This window comes from Poeciliopsis prolifica, unplaced genomic scaffold, assembly GCF_027474105.1.
Source record: "Poeciliopsis prolifica strain line A6 unplaced genomic scaffold, Auburn_PproV2 SCAFFOLD013, whole genome shotgun sequence".
Lineage (NCBI taxonomy): Eukaryota > Metazoa > Chordata > Actinopteri > Cyprinodontiformes > Poeciliidae > Poeciliopsis > Poeciliopsis prolifica.
The window spans coordinates 8,686,960-8,705,584 of NW_026562388.1; the positions used below are offsets into that span (position 1 = coordinate 8,686,960).

The following is an 18,625-nucleotide window of genomic DNA, read 5'->3' on the forward strand; positions in this document are numbered from 1 at the left end:
GAAGGACAAGGGAAACAGTACACTTTAAAAAAATATATTTTACAAACAAAAACCAGAAAACTGTGGCTTGCATTCGTGTTCATCTCTGCTGAGTCAATAATACATAAAGCCAGTATTTTGGAGTACATCTTTACCTGGTTTGCAAATAATCCTAGAGACTATTTTTGTCCTTTACTCTTTGTACAATAGCTCAAGCTTAATGAGACTGCATGGAAAGCATTCATGAAGATCAGTTTTCAACCATGAACTTTGTCAAAGGACAACTGGCCCACAAGTACTGGGCCAGCTAACAACTTTCAGTAGTGACTTTGTTCTTGTTAAACTTTCATATAAATCAGACATGTGGCACGCACAAGAAATAGTAGCTTCAAGAGATTTTCCCATTTGAGCTGTAGATCTTTGCAGCTCCTCCAGAGTTACCTTAGGTCACATGGCTGCTGATTAATGTTCTCCTTGTCATGTCTATTAGTTTCACCTTACTTTTCCTTTTTTCACTTAATGAATTGAACACTGCTAAGTGAGACGTTCAAAGATCCGCTAAAAACTCAGTTGTTTTAATGCTAATACCTGCTTTCCGGTTCTTCTCCCTCATCTGTCTGCTGTGTTCTTTGCTCTCCTTGATGCTGTTTGTTCATTAATGACTTCTAACAAACCTCTGAGGCCTCCACAGAACAGCTGAGACTAAACTACACCCAGGTGGAAACTATTCACTACTTTGTTGACTTTGAAGGCAGTTGGTTGCACAGCATTTTATTAGGCTTCCCAGAGCTGATTACAAAAGCACACCACTTCAGATTTTTATTTAAAAAAACTAAGTGTCTATTTCTTGCCTACTTTACAAACATGGAGTTCTTAATGTCGGTCTATAATATAAAATCACAATGAAATACATTGAAGACTGTGGCTGTAGTGGGACAAACTGTAGAGAGGTTGAAGGTATAGCAAGTCTCTGCACAAGTTTCTTCTTTGTGTTTTTGCATGGACAACTTTAACTGAAAATCATGCTGTGTTCTCATATACAGGTTACACCACAGAACACAAGTAAAGCTCCATTAATAATAATAAAAAAAACATTAACAAGAACAGATAGACAAAATACAATATATTTTGACTTTGTATTAGTTTTGGGGGTTTTTCCCAGAACTTTACTTGCTACAAGTTAAGTGCTTGACTAACACTAGAAAATCATGTGGAATATTCATGCAGAACCCATTTCTGAAACCAAATTAAAATAAAATAATTTAGAAATTAGTAACAATTAACGGACCTTTAATAATCTTATAGGAACAGTAGCCACTGCATTTTTGTTTAGAATCACTGACTGATGAATAATCTTCTGCAGTTGTATTTGCTTCAGTCTGCATCACATAAACGATGAGAAATATTTATTGGCTAAACTCTCTTAAAGCTGTGATCTCCACAACAAGAGCTGCCATGAGTGTACAGGCTAGTAAGCATGACCAAAGATTATGGCAAATAAACAGTTTTTCTGTAACAATAATTTGGTTCTCTGCCAGAAGCACAGTTCTAGTAATTGAGTAATCTTGAGCAGCACTAACACGAGCTGTTTTTGGAATAACAAAATAATTCACAACAAAATAACAAAACAGAAAAACTCACAAAGACTAGTTATTCTGCTGGTGATAAACTATATCTAAAGTGCATTGGTTTGATTTAACAGAAACATTCAGCTGGTAGCTTTAAAAGAAGCTAAAAAAACAGAACAAAGGGACAAACAGCCAGGCCAAAACCTCAAGGTCCAATAGGGCTCTGCACAGTGTCCACTGTGTCCAGGGGCCGCCCTGCACATCAGAGCCTGTTTACACTCCAAGGGTCTACTACAATCACTTACTGCAGGAAAAACAAGCACTTTTCTCTTTGAGTTGCCGGCCAAGAAAAAGCAACCTCTGCCTCTCTCCTACAGAGAGGAAGATATTCAGATCATCCCTTTCCCACAGCCGCAGACTCCAACAACATACCAGTAGAGGGAAAATGAACGGAACATGACAGGAGACAAATTGTGGGGCAGAGAAGGTTCATATTTTTTCTATATCAAATGAACGGCCTGGGAACCCATAGCTTTCTTTTGTTTCAGTGTCACAAACTACATTAAATGTTAAAAAAATATATGATTTCGGTGAATAACAAAAGTCAGATCTTCCACAGGAGTTTTAATCAGGCATGTCAGGAATAACTGAGCTCAACTTTCAGAGTTTGCACCTGCAGATGAGTTTAAGGAGGGTAGATTAGATGAGAGAGAATGAAAGCAGGCAGTCAGCTACAGACTGAAACAAAAAGACAAACACAGACATAGAAAAAGAAAAAGAGGAAGTTCTCCAGCCTTAAGTCTACATTCCTTAGTCCTGATGCCTGAGGAATCCTGGGATTCTAAACCTATACAGTCATCCGCTGCCTAAATCCCTGCAAACAAACCCCTCAGCCCAGGAGAGACAGTGGGATATGCAGCACAGGTGGTATCAGGTGCTTCCCAGTAGAGACAGATGGAGCTGCAGAACAGATTAAAGCAGAATGGATATTCTGAGGCATTTTTTTAAGTCTCCACACTCGCAAAGGAAGTTGATTCATTCATTCCAGGAAATGAGAAAAAAGGTTCACACCTGTGACGCTGCTACAAAGGTGGGCACAGGAAGACAGACTAACATGTGATTACAGGAAGCGTTTATACCTCATTCTAAGTTATTTTATCAAACCAACTAGGTTAAATAAGTATGGAAAGTGTTTAACTTAGTTCTTGATGTTGACCTTAAAATAAACTGTTTTCTGGAAGGAGTGTGAGCATTTATGGCAGAGAATTGAAGCTCCTTCAAGTCTATTCATTTTCAGTAACTGTTTGGATTTTAAAACAGTTGGATTAAACATCTCTGTGAATTTTGTGTCGGCTTTCCTCCTGAATTGGAAGTCTGTAGAAGCATGACGTCAAGTTTGTTTGGACTGAACTAAAACTTTGCCAGTTTTCAAGTATTATAAACTGTATATATAAACTGGAGCGCAAACTGTCAGACTGAAGCTTTGAATGATGTCATCAACTCTGTGTCTCTTTACATTTGTAGGTTCGTCCTTCATCTGGGCTTTTCTCAACTTTACCTAATGCAGCCAAGCTAATAGCTGAAAAATATTCACACCTTCTTGAATTTTCCACATGTTTTGACATCACAGCCACAAGCTTCAGTGTATTTCATTGACATTAGTGCTTAGCTGTGAAGGAAAATAACTCCATTTTCCAAATTTGCAAGATTAAATGAAATCAAGTCTTTTGCACATTTGGAGACCTACAGTTTTAGCAGTTATTCTTTACAAAATACCTGAAGCTCATTCAGACTAAGTAGATGGAAAAGTACGGTGGTTCAAATTGTGCCACAGATTGTTCACTATTTCTGCTATGATCTTTGATCTTTGTGATGCTTTTTGTTTAATATTGTTCTCTAAGAATCCTCTAAGGCTTTACCTAAGTAAAACCTGTTTGTGATTGTAACGTAACAAAATGGGGAAAAGGAATAGTGAAATGTGTAAAAATAATGAGGTGGTAATAAGAGAAAATAACAGCATGTTCATGTCCTCAATCATTTGCATGCATACATACCAGACAGTACCACCTCAATGAGGTCCCCTTCATGGATGTCTTCTACTGACGTCAGCCTCTGCAGGATGTTCTCATCATTTAAGTCATGGCGGAACAGCAGGATCTTGTCATACATGCCGAAGAAGCCACACTCTGGGAACTGAAGACATAAGATCAGTAAATAAGGCAAGAGAAACATATCCGTAACATTTACTTTTATGTGCAAGAAGCATTAAAACTTTTTAATGTTAGACTTTCTGCAAAAAAAATGAAATGACGCAGATCTGCTGGGTTTTCTGATTCTTTCGCACAACCTCGCGCTGTAGTGAAACTCCCAAAATTATCTAACTGCAAAAAAATAATCATAGTATGCCATTTCCAGAGTCTTACATCACCATTTGTAGAGGTATAGGAGTATTCTGAACCCGATGACTCAGGAAATGTGTCCCTGCTCAGGCCTCCTTTCCTCATTTCAGAGGAATTTACACTATAAGGTATGAGGAAATGTAACTCAAAGGGATCCCATTTTCAGGACAGAAATTGGGTCATAAAAGATGGATATTTTATTTTTTATGTGCAGTTCTTTAACTTAATTTGACCATACTGCTATAACCTTCAACTAGCAGACATCATTATTGCTAGTGTTCTGGTCAAAGCTAACATGAAACCTCGTAATAGTGAAAAGGAGTTGTTAAAAGATGTAAGATTAGGACCAAAACAGACCAAAGAAGAAATCCTGAGTGTTGTAGCAGAAAGTCAAAGCACAGGAAGTGCAACTCCTCTCAATGTGGAGTCACTTCCTGCCCTTATGGCACCTCATTATCTCCTATTGAATAATGTGGAGATAATGATTGTATTTATTGTCACTATTGTATTTACAAATATACAGCACAATGCAAAAGTATTAATGTCAGTAAAATCTTTTCACATTTTGTAGACATATCTAGAAACTCCAGTGTATTATATTTGAGTTTTAAGTGGCACATAAGTAAAAAAGTACAAATGAAATTATGCTTTATATTTAGTTTTTATATATATATATTTTTTTTTTTACAAAAACAAATTTGAAAAGTGTGGCATGAACATAAATCTAACACTCGTCTGTTGTATAATTGCCTTTTGCTGCAGCTACGGCAGCAAAAGCTCAAACATATTGGATGGAAAGCTCCTTTGAATTGGAATTCTCTCCAAAATTCTTAACTGAAGTGAGGCCTTAACTTTGACTAGGCCAATACACCACAAGAATATGCTTTGATCTGAATTACTCCATTGTCCAACTCCGGTTTTGTGTTTAAATGCAATGTTCTTTCTAGAAGGTCAACCTTTATTCTAATCCCTGGTCTTTGCAGCATTTAGCAAGTTTTCTATCAGAATTGTGCTGCATGAAGCTCCATCCATCATCATATCCATTCTCATCAGCTTTCCTATCGCTGCTGAAGAAAAACACATTTAAGGCATAAAGCTACCACAGTCGTGTCTCATTGTACAATTCTCACAATTGCCAGATTCCTCCACATGTTAGTTGTGTTCTCTCAATAGCTTGAGGGAAACAGCACTTACGACCGTCATTGAATAAACGTCAGAAGGATTCTTTCTCCCCACCATTTATAAAGTTCTGATTTGTAGAACGCATGACCTATTGAGAGAGCCTCACAGATTAACTCCTTTTACTAATTAGATACATTTTTAAAGCAGTACCTTGCATTTATTTTAAGTTAAAAAAAATAAAATAAAATTTGTATCAAAGTACTTTGAAAAGGAAGTTCTTATCATCTCCTGTGAAGAACACATTTTGCACACCTGATTGTACGGAAAATGTCAATCAACAATACTGAGATTTTTGAATCCAGTTTTCATGGTTTTGTAGCAAAGTGGGAACTGGAGGGGCTTAGACCATGACATCAGCCTAGTGTTGATGCCAAGATGGCTCATATTGAGGGATATGCCAGCTGTTTCCCCTTGAACCTGGGTCATGCACAATGGGCAGGACAGAACAATATCCACGTGGCCTGGGAGCAGCAGAGGTTGACAGTGTCTGGGCACAGGACACAAAAGACACCTGGTGTCTTTGGAAGTGCCAAGAAAGACCAATACCAAGGTCGTCTGATCGCTGGAGAAACACAGACTGCAGGTGACTTGTAAACAAAGACAAAACTTAAAAAAAAACAAAAACAGTCATTTATGTTATTCATCTCTTTACACACCAACTAGTAGTGAATCCCCACATACAGTAATGTACTTATGAAGTGTGTTAATATAGCTTTTTAAAAGGACAGTACACAAATGCTATTTTGTTTTAAATGCCTTCATTTCATCACTCTAAAAGGATGGTACAACAATAAAACCAAGGGATGGTATCAACAATGATTTATCAAAAAAAAAATTGAAATGGGAAAACCCTTGACTTGCTTCTCCTTAGTTACCTCATTCAGATCAAACTCAAGTGAACTCCATTGCATTGCCAAGCCACCCATAAGTTCCTCTCAGTCCTGGGTCCAACCAAACACCGCTCCATTTTAAAACAATTCAACTCATAATTAAATCAAAGAGTGTGATCTGCTGCCAGGCCTTGTTAACACTCTCAACTGAAATTATGTCATTGACTAGCTGAATTTAAACAGTCCAAATGAATTTTTCCTTAATTAAGTGAGTTTTTATGAACTTTCATTGACTTTCCAGTTCATTTAATCTGGTCTGATCAATCTTTTTAATGACTTATCCAATTTACCACCATAAAATTTTAAGTAGTAATGCTTGCAAGAAACAAGACTTCTGTCATCCTTAAAACTTTTGGCCACTACTGGAAAATTGCATAATTTCACTGAAATGTAGTAAAAGCAAATGTAAGTCATCATCGTGGCTAAAACTAAATGAATGACTTTCACAGTTACATAGATGCAGTTCAGCTCGACACTCTGTGTTGCAAGAGGCACGTGTTGGCTTAATGGAATGTTTCCAGCTCGCCCCCTCATTCTGACACATCTACTTCCTAAACCCTGTCACGCTTTCAGGTGATTAACACCATGTGGCATGAACCGTCACCGCCCCGTATGTGGAAGAAAAATGGGGAGCATCCTTCCTGAGCTGGCTGCAGTTTCACTGTGGGGTTTTCCTCCTCCATCCGGACAAGCTAGCTCTCAGATGCACACTTAAAAATTAGAGTCTTTCCAGATTGACCCCCCTCCTATTGGCATATTGAGCAGCACTTTCCACTGTGCAGAGCTCTGAAGCAGGAGCATCTGCAGGCAAGCATGTTGTGCTACAAGCCAGAGGACACAACTTTCCACACCCGATAAAGCAAGAGGAAGCATGAGGTACAAGAACAATAGATTGGCAGTTTTCGGATGCTTTTTTAGCCATTTCACTTTAGCTAAAAGCAGTTTGTTGTTCAGACATAGATAGAGTGAATGCATGTCTAAAGCAGACTTTGACACTTTTTTTTTTTCTGGTCTGTGAAAATAAAGCGCTTCCCGCCGTTTTACAGCCTTCACGCGAGCTAAATTACACAGACCAGCCTCTACACATATGATTGGATGGATCTCTGAAGGCTAGCAAAGCTTTTTATCACCTTCAAACGAAAATTCATTCAGCCAAGCACCCACGACCACACACGCACACCAAAGACAGGGGGGCTGTGTGTGAGGTCCTCAAGTCAGGCTGGAAAGACGAGTGCAGAGTTGTATGGTTTTGTAATACGAACTAATCCACCATTGATGTGCTAAATCCTGTTGTGACTAACAGAAGCGAAGAGCAGCGACAAAAGAAGTGCATAAAGGTGACAGGGAAACATCACCTACATATTATTCAACTGTTTCAACCATGAAAGACAATAAAATTACATCTTAATTCACCCATGTACAATTATTAAATAATTGGTTCATATGCCATGTTTTGCAAAACTACTCACACCTTCTGAAATCTTTCAGCTTTTTAAAGTTACAACTGCAAACATAAAATTTTGCATTTGCATTAAGGTCTTGTTACTCTGCTACCCCTAAATTAAATTCACAACAACCAATTCCTTGAAGTCCCCTGAGTAATAAATAGCATCTATTACAATAATTTTAGTGTAAATACTGTAGATCTGTGAAGTCCTCAGCAGTTTGCTTCAGAAGTTCGGAACATCAGTGAACTAACAGGTCATGGAAATCAAGGAACACACCAATCAGGTCAGGGACAAGGTCGTGAAGATGCTTAGTGAATGTTTAATGTTCTAGAACATTGTTTGATTACAAATCATCCTTAAAAACTGCACATTTATTTCACCTTGTGATCAGTTGAAAGGTCCCAACAAAAAACGGGATGTTCTTCCAACATTATACCTTGGAATAGTATTACTTCTATTTGCTGTCAACTGTAAGAGTGCAGAAAGAGTGCGACCTAGAGCAAAGCATAGACAGATCAACAGCTGTTCAGTCCAAAGGTTGACACAGAACTGAGACTTCATATCATCCTTCGATGTCCGACCGTTGTGTAAATGTTGATCAGCAGAATCTGACATGCTGAGGATGGTGTATGTTTAACACACGTGCATTTGAATGCACACCACATGCTTCATGTCCCTGCACTTCAGAACTATTTACAACTTTGTCTTCATCTATAAGAAAACCTCAGTAAAATGCACTCAAGTTTGTGGTTATAATGCTAAATGAAAAAAGGTTTTGCAAGGCACAGTAAACAAATTTCATAAGTTAAATGGTGTAAAGAGTAGTGTGTGATCACAGTGAAGAGAGCGTGCTGCTGGCTCTTAGGCTGATATACACCTTTACAACCTGGTAAAGGCCCACTCAGATGTGATGACAAAAATTTGTCCAACTAGTAAACACACTGTAAAAGTAGAAAGGGATGATAGTTTCATAAATTATATCAGGAGCCAGATTTTTTTTTGTTTTGACACATTAATAAAAACATAAAACTAAAAAGAGGAATTGAAGAAAAAAGTTTTAGCTCTGAGATTGTGTTTTTTTTAATCCATCAATATTTGATTGGTTAACTAATCATTTAAGGTTATATCTTATAACTTTTCTCTACAACCTTATTTATCATTAGTGTTATTTGTCTGCCTATAATGGAGTCATTCAGAAACACTCTTCAAAACAGGCACAATTTTTTTCCTAAAATGGCAAAGGGAAGGAAGGCCCCGTTACCTCTGGCATTCGACTGTCATGTGGTTTATTTTCACTGCATTAGGCCATTCTTCCTTCTTACACTGTAAATATCTAATCTGACACAGCCAGACACCCACGGTGTAAAGGTTAAAGTTACACAACATTTAGTTTAGAAAATGCTGTGAGCTGTCATTATTTAAAGCAATGCAGTCTTTCATTAAGGCTACAGTAATGAAGTATCACTTCATGTATACCTAAACTTAAAATACATCTTTACCACTTTGTAGCTGGCATTTCTTAAGATTTTATGGGAAACTGAGGCTTTAGACAGATTTTGAGGAAACAACTGCTCCTCTGACTGGAGGTTACTGAAGTACAGCTAGGTTACTGAAGAAATGCAATGACAAAACAAGGTATGTAAATAAAATAACATTCAACCTCTGAAAAGCTGGAGTGTTTTTTTTTAATCAAGGTGCCTGGCTCTTGCAAAATATTCAACACCAGTCAGGAGGTGGAAGGCGCTTGTTTATTTTGCTTGAGGTAGCAAGATACAGGCTGTCACAGGATCTGAGTGTGATCAAATGTGCTTTTATTCAACAAATAAATAACACCATTGACTTATAAGTTTGCAATTATTTAATTGTGAAAGAAAGTGGATCACATACCCTGGAGAAACAACATCAAAAGACAGAAGACAACTTTCTTTAGTTTGTTGTACATTAAACCGAGTTTCTGGTCTCAAAGGCAGCTAATTGCAGGATTTTTGCCCCAGATAATTAATAAATGCTTTAAGATGTTTCATATTTAGTATGGAAGTCTTACAATAAAGGAATAAAACACAGTAAAGGCTTCTTAGAAAGGAAACTTTTTACCATCAAAACTAATTTATGATAATGAAAAGGAGTTAAATAGGAGAGAAGCTCAAGTACATTCCTTAAACTAATATAGTAACATTTATGTGATAAAATACAGGTTCAATACATCTTAATATAATTTTTTATGCTAATTCATTAATAGTTTTTGTTTGTTTTGATAAGTGTGGCAAATGGAAAGTAGACTGGAAGTAAAAAATGTGGCAAAAAAGTGCACAACCAACCTGGATAAATGCAGCCTTGAAAGGATTGTGAAGCAAGCCCAATAAAGACTTTGGTTAGATTCAAAAGGGATGGTCTGCAGTTGGTGCTTCAACAATCACCACAACCAGAACACTAGGGCTCAAGCTGTCACATTCAACATATTAAACTCTTTAACCAGAAACAAAGTCAGAAGTGTTACAGGGCCTAATCAGAAAAAGGATCAGATGTTGCTGTAAATTTCCTCTTTCCAAATAAAAGAAAATTTGGAGACACACAGAATCCAAGCTGTTTGGTATCCAATGGGAAGTTCCCACAGTCAGTGATGTCTTAGAGAACTTGTTAGTGATCTGAAAGCAATGAGACCACATAACCAGACAACCATTAGGAACTTGCTACACTGTAAACTACTGAGGTCAACCATCCTCTAGTTACAGAAGCCATACATAGCTTTCAGTTCCCCAGTCAAGATTTCCAATCAGTACAAATCAGGAAAATGACAGTGCTTTAATAGACTAATAAACAGGGTCATTTACATGGAAATCTTGGTTAACACTAAAGTGGGGTAAGGAATGAGTCGTCCAGCATTGAAAAAATAACAAAGGTGACACTGCACAAAAATGAGTCATGGAGTGGCCAAATTAGTTTCCATAACTTAGTCCAACAGAAAACTTGTACATTGTCAAGCAGAAAACAAGAGTCCTGAAGGATTTAGAGAGTTTCTGTAAAAAGGAGTGGTTCAAAATCTCTGAAATGTTTGGAAAACTTAGTGGTCTTACGTTCTAATAAGTAAGCAGATTCTACGTGGTGCCTTAGAATCACTTAATGACACAAGGACATAATAAAAATTATTTTAAAACCCTTATTTAAGTAATTAAAATGCAGTTTATCCCATAATATGGTCTACTTTACAAAAAGTCACTATTTACAAGGAAAACAAAATTTTTTTATCTTCAGTTCAAAACAGAAACTAATGTCCACACTGTAAAAAAAAATTACAAAATGTAAAAAGAATATCTCAAAGAATAAAAGAAGTTAGCTCCACTGAGTCAAAGCTATGGCACTTCAATTTCCACATTTTTGTGTGAAAGCAGTTCCACAAAGCTCTGCAGCATGGCTATTACAGTATATATGAAAGTATCTTGAAAACAAACGCATGTAAGAAAATAAATACAATTTTTGGTAATTCCCTCTCCTCCAAACTCCATGATGCATACTTTGTTTCCACCGTACATGACATAAAGCTGTTTGCTTCTGTGTTTTTACATTCAGGCCAAGAAAAACACCCTACAGCTGGAGACACGAGAAATGGGGGGAGGGTATGTGTGGCTCTCATACTTCATATTTCTACACCTCCAGAATCCTGCAAATCCATCCCGTCATGCACCGACAGAAAGTCACTGTATATGTTCCTCGTTACATAGACGTTTTTCCTCTGCAAAAGGAAAAGTTTTAACTCAATGAGCCACAAGCAGCAGAAAGGAAACTCGTGCGGTGGCTTAGTGGTAATAGAAGCAGCTACTTTCTCACTCTTAGGGCTGACTAACGTGTTTTCTTCCATGTGGGGGAATATGCCTCGCTGTTCATTCATAGTTCTTACAGTACAAGTTCAATGTCTTTACAGAATATAGCAATGCAACACTTTGATTGACACATGATGCTTCTAAACCCTCAAAGTCCCAGCTAAGCATGAAATAACGCTGTGCTCCACATGTATGTGGTGCTACAGTGTGACACATGCAAAACAAGGTCAAAATCCTAACAGTAATTCAGCTGTTGCTCTTTGCAGCAACAGGTTTAATTTGCTTTGGAAAGAGTAAAATGCTGTAAGGTTAACAGTCTGCATGTTTGATCACTTTAGTTAGGCTTTCCACAGCTAAAAAATGCCTGAAGTTAAAAAAAGTGCCAAGATATTGTATGCAATAAACTCTACTAGTTTTCATGCTGCTTTTGTAAGTCATCTTCTCTTTGTTTTGTTTTTTTTAACTGGTGCAGAAGTGGTGGAATCACTCCTCTAACCACCGCGATTAGCTGCAGAACTTTGGCCAGACCACAGTATAACAGGAGAGAAGACACCTGTAATCTTAGATGTTGTTCAATCAGCATGAGACAATAAGAAAGCTATATTGCCTACCTTATTTGCATCAATCACAAAAGCAGTTGGCTTCCAACCAAATCCAAGAGCATTGCTGAAGAAAATCCTACAGTTATTCTGATATACTTTTATTAGTTTGATCTGGAGAAACAATACTCCCCCTGAGCTGAATTGGCCTTCAGTACAAAAGCCACAGAATTGCCGAGGAGATAATGGAGGGGAGGTCATTGTTTAGTTACAAACCACTGTATCGCTAATCCAACCAGGTGGTTTTTAGCCTAACATTGCAAAACATTTACATAAATAACAGAAACAACCTCACATCTCTTCAGTGACCTATATATCTATAGGTGCATGGTTTCATGTGTCTGTGTATGCATGAGTGTGTGCATGGCTTTTTACAGGCAGTGTCCAGGCAGAGCAGAGGAAGGCTGAGTCACAGGATCTAAGGCCCTCACAGGAAGACAGCAGCATGATCTAAGCCAAGCTTGGCCAGGCCCCTGCACACAGCTGATGAGTTATAGCTGCAAACGATCCAACCCCTGAACCTCTGCCTTAAACATATATGGTGCCTTGCAAAAGTTTTCATACCAAATTACAGCTACAAACTTCGGCAGCTACAAGGCATCTTATTTGGAATATATGAGACAGAACAACCCAATGTGGTGTATAGCCAAAGTAAAGTAGCAGGAAAACGAAACATGAATCTCAAAAAATGCAAACATATCAGATTAGATAAAGAGTTCCTGGCTAGCAGTTTTCAACTCATGCCACAGATCCTGAAGGGTATTAGGTTTGGGTTTTGACAGGGTCACTAACAGTAGTTTCTGTCTGTCTCTTGAGAGCCACCATGAATCTCTTCCCAATTTCAAGTGTTTTCCAACAAGTTTTCTTCTATGACTGTGCATTATTTGGCTCCATTCATCTTCCAAATCAGTTCTGACCTGCAGGAGAAAAGCATCTGCACATCATGGTTCTAACACCACTATCTTTCACTATAGAGACTAAGTAAGTTTTCTCCCACAGCAGCAAACGCCAATTACCAGAGCTCCTTCTTCTGAACTTTCTTGTGTCACTTGTGGCAAATTGTATTTTGGAGTTCTTGAAGTTTTTTTCAAACAATCAAACTAATCCCTGACCTGTATACTGTGATCGTTGGTCTTCATGATCCTGTGTTTTCACTGATATTTTATAACAAGCCTTTTAAGCTTCACAGCTACAAAATAGCTAGATTTATGATGTGATTTAATTTCACACAAATGAATGTCATTTATCATAATACTGGCTTCTGAAGCCATTTGTTTACTTTGGGTGTTATTTAAGGGCATCATAAAAACGCATCCCACCGTTAACAGATTTGTCGTTTATGTTTCCACTGAAAACCATAATTATTCTCATAATTAGGCACCATTTTGTGTTTGTGTCAATCAAATGCTTTTAAGTAATGCGGCAAAATCTGAAAAAGTTTAAAGTACATGGATACAATTAAAAGGCAGTGTACTTAACTACTAACTCCATGTTCCCTATCTGGTCCAGGAAAAAAGCCACCAGCTCCACATGGAGCAAATGAACAGATGAACCTGGGGGCAATTTCTGCAAGATTGATACCGTCTGCACTTTCTCTTGTTCTGATGGAGGTCAGTAGGTGTGTGGTAATAGCAGGATGTAGGAGCAGACTTCTGTTGCTCAACAAAAAAACATCAAGAATCATTGCAAGCTCTGTTTTGACAAGCCATTAGAAACAAGCTCCTTGATTTCCAGGTTCTTTTGTGGACTTAGTTTCACTTAACGCAGTTGGTGCCAACTCAAAAACAAGCAGAACAGCCACATTTCAACATTCAAGCCGTCACCTCCTTTTAAAACACAAGCTCCAACAGGCAATTTCTCTAAATGTTTATATGCAGGGACAAGAATAATGGCAGGGGCAGCGTGCAGAAAAGCCATTTCACACAGACTCGAACAGGCTGTGCTGCTCTGCCGACCACAGCCGATTGGAGAGCAGCAGTGGACGGAATATGGAAACAGGGAGCGGCTCTGAGGGCAGCTAACCAGCCAATGTAGCTGAATAAAGAGACATGGTGACAGAAGGAGCCATGCCGAATTGCTTTCTTTTCGTTTGTAATTTAAATAAAGTTCAGCAGCTGTACAATTTCTAATATTTCTTATTTTAATACATAAGAAATAACGCTCCTATTTAAACATTTTTCATGCCCTTTACCCTCCAAAGCTCAAAGACCTTCTTGCTGCATATAATTTCACTTCCTCTGCCACCTTCCTATCAGTTTGACAGATCACTCTCTGCTCTGAGAGACAGGAAAGGCAAACAGTGCTGAGAAAACAACACAGAATAAGACATTCTGAAACCAGCTAAATGCTACAGAGATCAATATTGCCTTGCTGAAATGACTGAGTGGCAACAATAGAAGTCACATGAACTTCACTGCTGGTCACCGGAAAAACATTTTGGCAGATCTCCTAAAAAATATGTAATCTTCTGCTCCTCAGAGCTCCTCTAGTCAGCAAAGATTAACTTGACTACGCAGAAAAGGGATGCATTAATATGAAGAGTGTAAGCTTTGTGCCAGCAATGTCAGTTTGACTGTTTCTAGTCAGCATTTGTCATGCTTGAAGCTCCTTAGACGGAAGCCAGTCAAAGTCAATTGTTAATAAGTAAATTAATAAGAGAAACGAGAAATCCTCTTTCATTGAACCTTGGTAATGCACGGTTACAGATTCATCAGCGCTGATCAGAAGCAATCCCAAATAACACGTACTGGGCCTTACAGAAACAAAATGGCTGGGAGTCCCACATATTAAATGGGTGTACCATTACGCTGCACTCCATCACTTCAATACAATAATAATCAAAGCCATTTCAGATAGCATTAGCAGAGATTGGAGTGGTGCAAGATTATAAACTCACAATTGGCAAGTCAAGTGCGGTGAAGAATATTCAGGCAAACTACAAGCTACGTTTAGTGGTGCAACTTGCCTTCTTCTGATGGTTTTGGCAAGAAAAAAAAAATTCAAACCCCTCCGCAAAGAACCCCCTTTCTCCAAACTACTCCACTCTGTCATTCTCTGACTCTTGCGGCCAGGCCTTGTGTTCTGCCTTGCCACTTTACATTTAAAGGGGAGCAAGGCGGCAGCAATGTGCACTGCAGATGGTAGAAATTACTTAGCTCACTTAACTTCAGAGATACCCCCTCCTCTTTTTTTCTTCTTTCTTCCCCCGTTTTCCACAAATTACTCCAAGACCAGGAAAATTTATAGATTCCTTGTGTAAAACGACTTTAGGTTGTGCATGTGCATCAATCCCCACTGTGATATAAATTTAGTCTACTCCATGGTTTTGGAATACATACATCAGTAAGATGAAAATAAACACTGAAAACCTATATATAAAAGGAGCAATTACCATGTCTTTTAAAACCAATACCAGTTGTTTTGATTCACTGGTGACTGGTTTTGTTGTTGACAAAAAGCCAAATGAACTTTCTAGGAAAGTATTGGCTTCATATCGCACATAAGGTTCTACGCTGTTGCTGTCGGGACATTTTCTGGGGGGAAATACGGTTACTAGCTCCAAAAGATGATGCACTTGTTGGCATCACTTGACAACAAGGGAGTCTGATGATGATTTATTTCCTTTGTGTTTCAGTCAAGGTTAGTTGGAGTGAAGTGGGGCCTGTGAATGTTTCACATGGTGCATTCTCTCATTCACAGAGGATAAAAAATATGTGTGCACTATTAAAATACGAGGCCAGTTGAGATGTAAAGAAACTAGGCAATTTGAAACTGAGGTTTGAATTTTTTGTCAGAATTGAAAGCATGTATCTTAAACAGGGCTGGTAGGGGTACCTTCGCTTCTGTCTTTTATCTGTTAAAACTTTTACTTTAGGCAGCAACAAATAGTATCCAGCACTGATTTTTACAGTGTTTTCCAAGAGATACTTTTGAAAAATATATTTAAAAGCACTCTTAATTTTTATTTTATAATGCTTTGCCATTCCCTTATGTTCGTCAACCCGTTTCTGACTCAAAAAGGCCTTTGTCTCAGTAATTACAGAGGCAGCTGCACAGACCTCAACCAGAGCCTGGGAGTTAACAGCAATGAAAAAACCAGCAGGGAAACCTGTGCCTGAGGCAGCTGCTTTTCACAGCCCTTACAGCTGTACTGCAACTGCAACTGCATCATGTAATGAACACATCAAGAACAACAGAGAAAACCCTCACTATTTTCTTTTCAAATGATTCAGAGGAACTGAACTGACATTTTGGAGTAAACTTTGCACTAACAGCAAAAAAATATATATATTACAAAAATGTTGCTGAATGCAAAACTGATCTAACAAGGCATTCAGCAAGAGTTTGACTGAAATGTTCCATGTCCTAATAGTCTGATCCCACCCATTATCATCATCATCATCATAAGCATAGCATCATTCTCCAAATATGCCGGGGTGAAGATGGAATGCTCTGTATCAGGCTGGCGGTCCAGGGCGACCAGCTGGCTTGCTGGGAGTCATTCTCAGAGAGTCGTGAACTTTTGTCCCACAACTGCTCCCTTGCTGGCTGCATGAGAGGACTTGGGCAACACCAAACAGGAAGCGCTCGACAAGTGGAAGCCATGGATGTTTATCTCGTGCCATTCATCAAGCCCCCCCAAAAAACACCAGAAGGAGAATTCGGAGCACAGCAAACTCCGGGCTTGGAGTCATGGCGCAGCCACAGCCGGGATGTGAACAAGCCATCTTGGATCAGATCTGTCTCCACCACCCAATGGTTGGCTGCCTTCGTCCTTTCTCATGACCTTCAAGGAGCCTGTATTACCTCCGGAGGGGAGACACTACAAGAAGTGATTTGAAAGCATTCAGGACTTGTGAGAGCCTGAACCTATAAGACCCGGTTGTTCTGACCCAGGTTAAGCTTTCTACCTTAACCCGTTAGAACTGGTTATTGTTTTCAAACCACTTTTATCAAAAGCAACTTTTTTAGATCAGCTCAGAGAACAGAGAAAGGAAATCTATTCCATGGAATCTGGCCAAGTCATGTGGCTGAGCCTTTTGCAGGGGGGGAATGAGCTGTACAAAATCTATACAATACACTGTTATTATAACAAGGCTGCATGACTCCCTGTCCAACAATGAGACGGATTCAAGACGAAAGAGTTTAGGGGAGACATAAAAAGTAAACCTTGCAAACATCTGGGAGTTTTACTGATGCCAAACCACTTCAATACTATATATTGAATTCATGTGTGGTGTGGATTTTCAATATAGTGATTTCAGAATTTGTATGACTTCTTATGAAGTTTGATCACATGATCTAAAACGTTAGTGTGGAAAAAACAACAAAAGAAAATGAAACTTAAAGGAAAGGAAAGCACCAACGTCAGGAAGAAACCAACTATTTGTCCTTGAGCTATGGTCACAAGATTTAAGAAGATACCAAAAGAATGCGACTGCAGATTGCTACGATACCCATACCACAGCAGTAACTGTTTTCCACTTTGTAAAAGTGAATGCAGCAAAACAACAAGTTCACTTTTCCTCCTAATCCTCTTTAGGAGCTTGAACTTGTTTGTGAGCCACACTACTTAACGCCAAATGAGGTAAAACACATTGATGCTGTGGAACGACAAAAAAAACATCTCCAAGTTGAAATGTAACTAATACTAACTAAAACTATGACCAAAACAGGTGTCAAACAGGTTTTGATGCCTTTTGAGACTTCACTTTCTTCCAGGAGGAAATTTTAAGGTTGTTTTCTGCATTAAAAAAAAACAACTCTATTTGCAACGTTCCACAAATAATTAAACAATACAACAAAGAATCAACTGCCAGTTTTTAAAGCTTAGTACAGCCCCACTGCTTTTATGTTATCTGGTCTAAGTAGATTACTTGTATCTGTTCTTGTTCACACACATTTCTCTTGCCAGAAAGTAAAAACATATCTGCATCATTAAGACCAAGTATCTAGTGCAACCAGTTTTAAAGTACTATAAACAGCACTGTAATAAAGTCTTGAGTTAATTTGAGCATCACTTCAGCCTTAAGTCAACAAACCTCCGCTTACATAGATTAAAACAAGCATCTGTTATTTTTGATCAGACGCATACATTGGTCAGAAAAAGTTAGAAGGGGCAAAATTAAGACATCAGTAGACAGATGTGATACTAGCGTCCTGACTTCATTGTGGTCACTCTTTTTCTGCATGAAGTACCGAAAGTTTGTCTTTGAGGTCTTTGAAGCTTACAGCAGCAGTCCTATCCAAAGCACAAATGAATACTTTTGGCAAAAATGAGTCATGTTCCCGTAAAACAAAAAAAATCATTAAGTACAAAGTTCTAATACAAATATCAGAAAGCTGTGGGTACTATAAAGATATAATGATAAATTTTTTCCACTTTCATTACCTTTAGTTTGTAAGGTCAGATGTTAACTTTATGTGATTACATCAGGTTTCCTCCTGAAGTTTAATTCCAAATCTTTCTAAAGCAAACTTTTACAGTACTTTCAAAAGTATTCACACACTTTTCACTTTTTCACATTAAGCCCCTTTAACTCCACAAATTTTATTTCTATATTTCTAGGGTTGTTATCCTACTGGAAGGTGAAACTTCAAAAGCTTTTCATCAGGTATTGCTCTGGACTTCGTCCAAGTCATCTTCCCATTAGATTAGATACTTCAGATGCAATAGGTCTCTAGTTGCTTCTTTGATTTACACTTTCCTTGCTTTAGATGCATAGCCACGTGTCTTGGTTGG

The 18,625-nt window shown here is 38.3% G+C and overlaps 1 protein-coding gene across 2 annotated transcripts in view; it reads right to left on the bottom strand.

The window, feature by feature from the left end:
- prkd3 (protein kinase D3) overlaps nt 1-18,625 on the bottom strand; it is a 44,998-nt gene that overhangs the window by 19,033 nt on the left and 7,340 nt on the right. For both annotated transcript variants that reach the window (XM_055038653.1, XM_055038654.1), the window contains exon 4: nt 3,602-3,740. In XM_055038653.1, the coding sequence (XP_054894628.1) occupies nt 3,602-3,740 (139 nt within the window). The remainder of the gene's footprint in view (nt 1-3,601; nt 3,741-18,625) is intronic.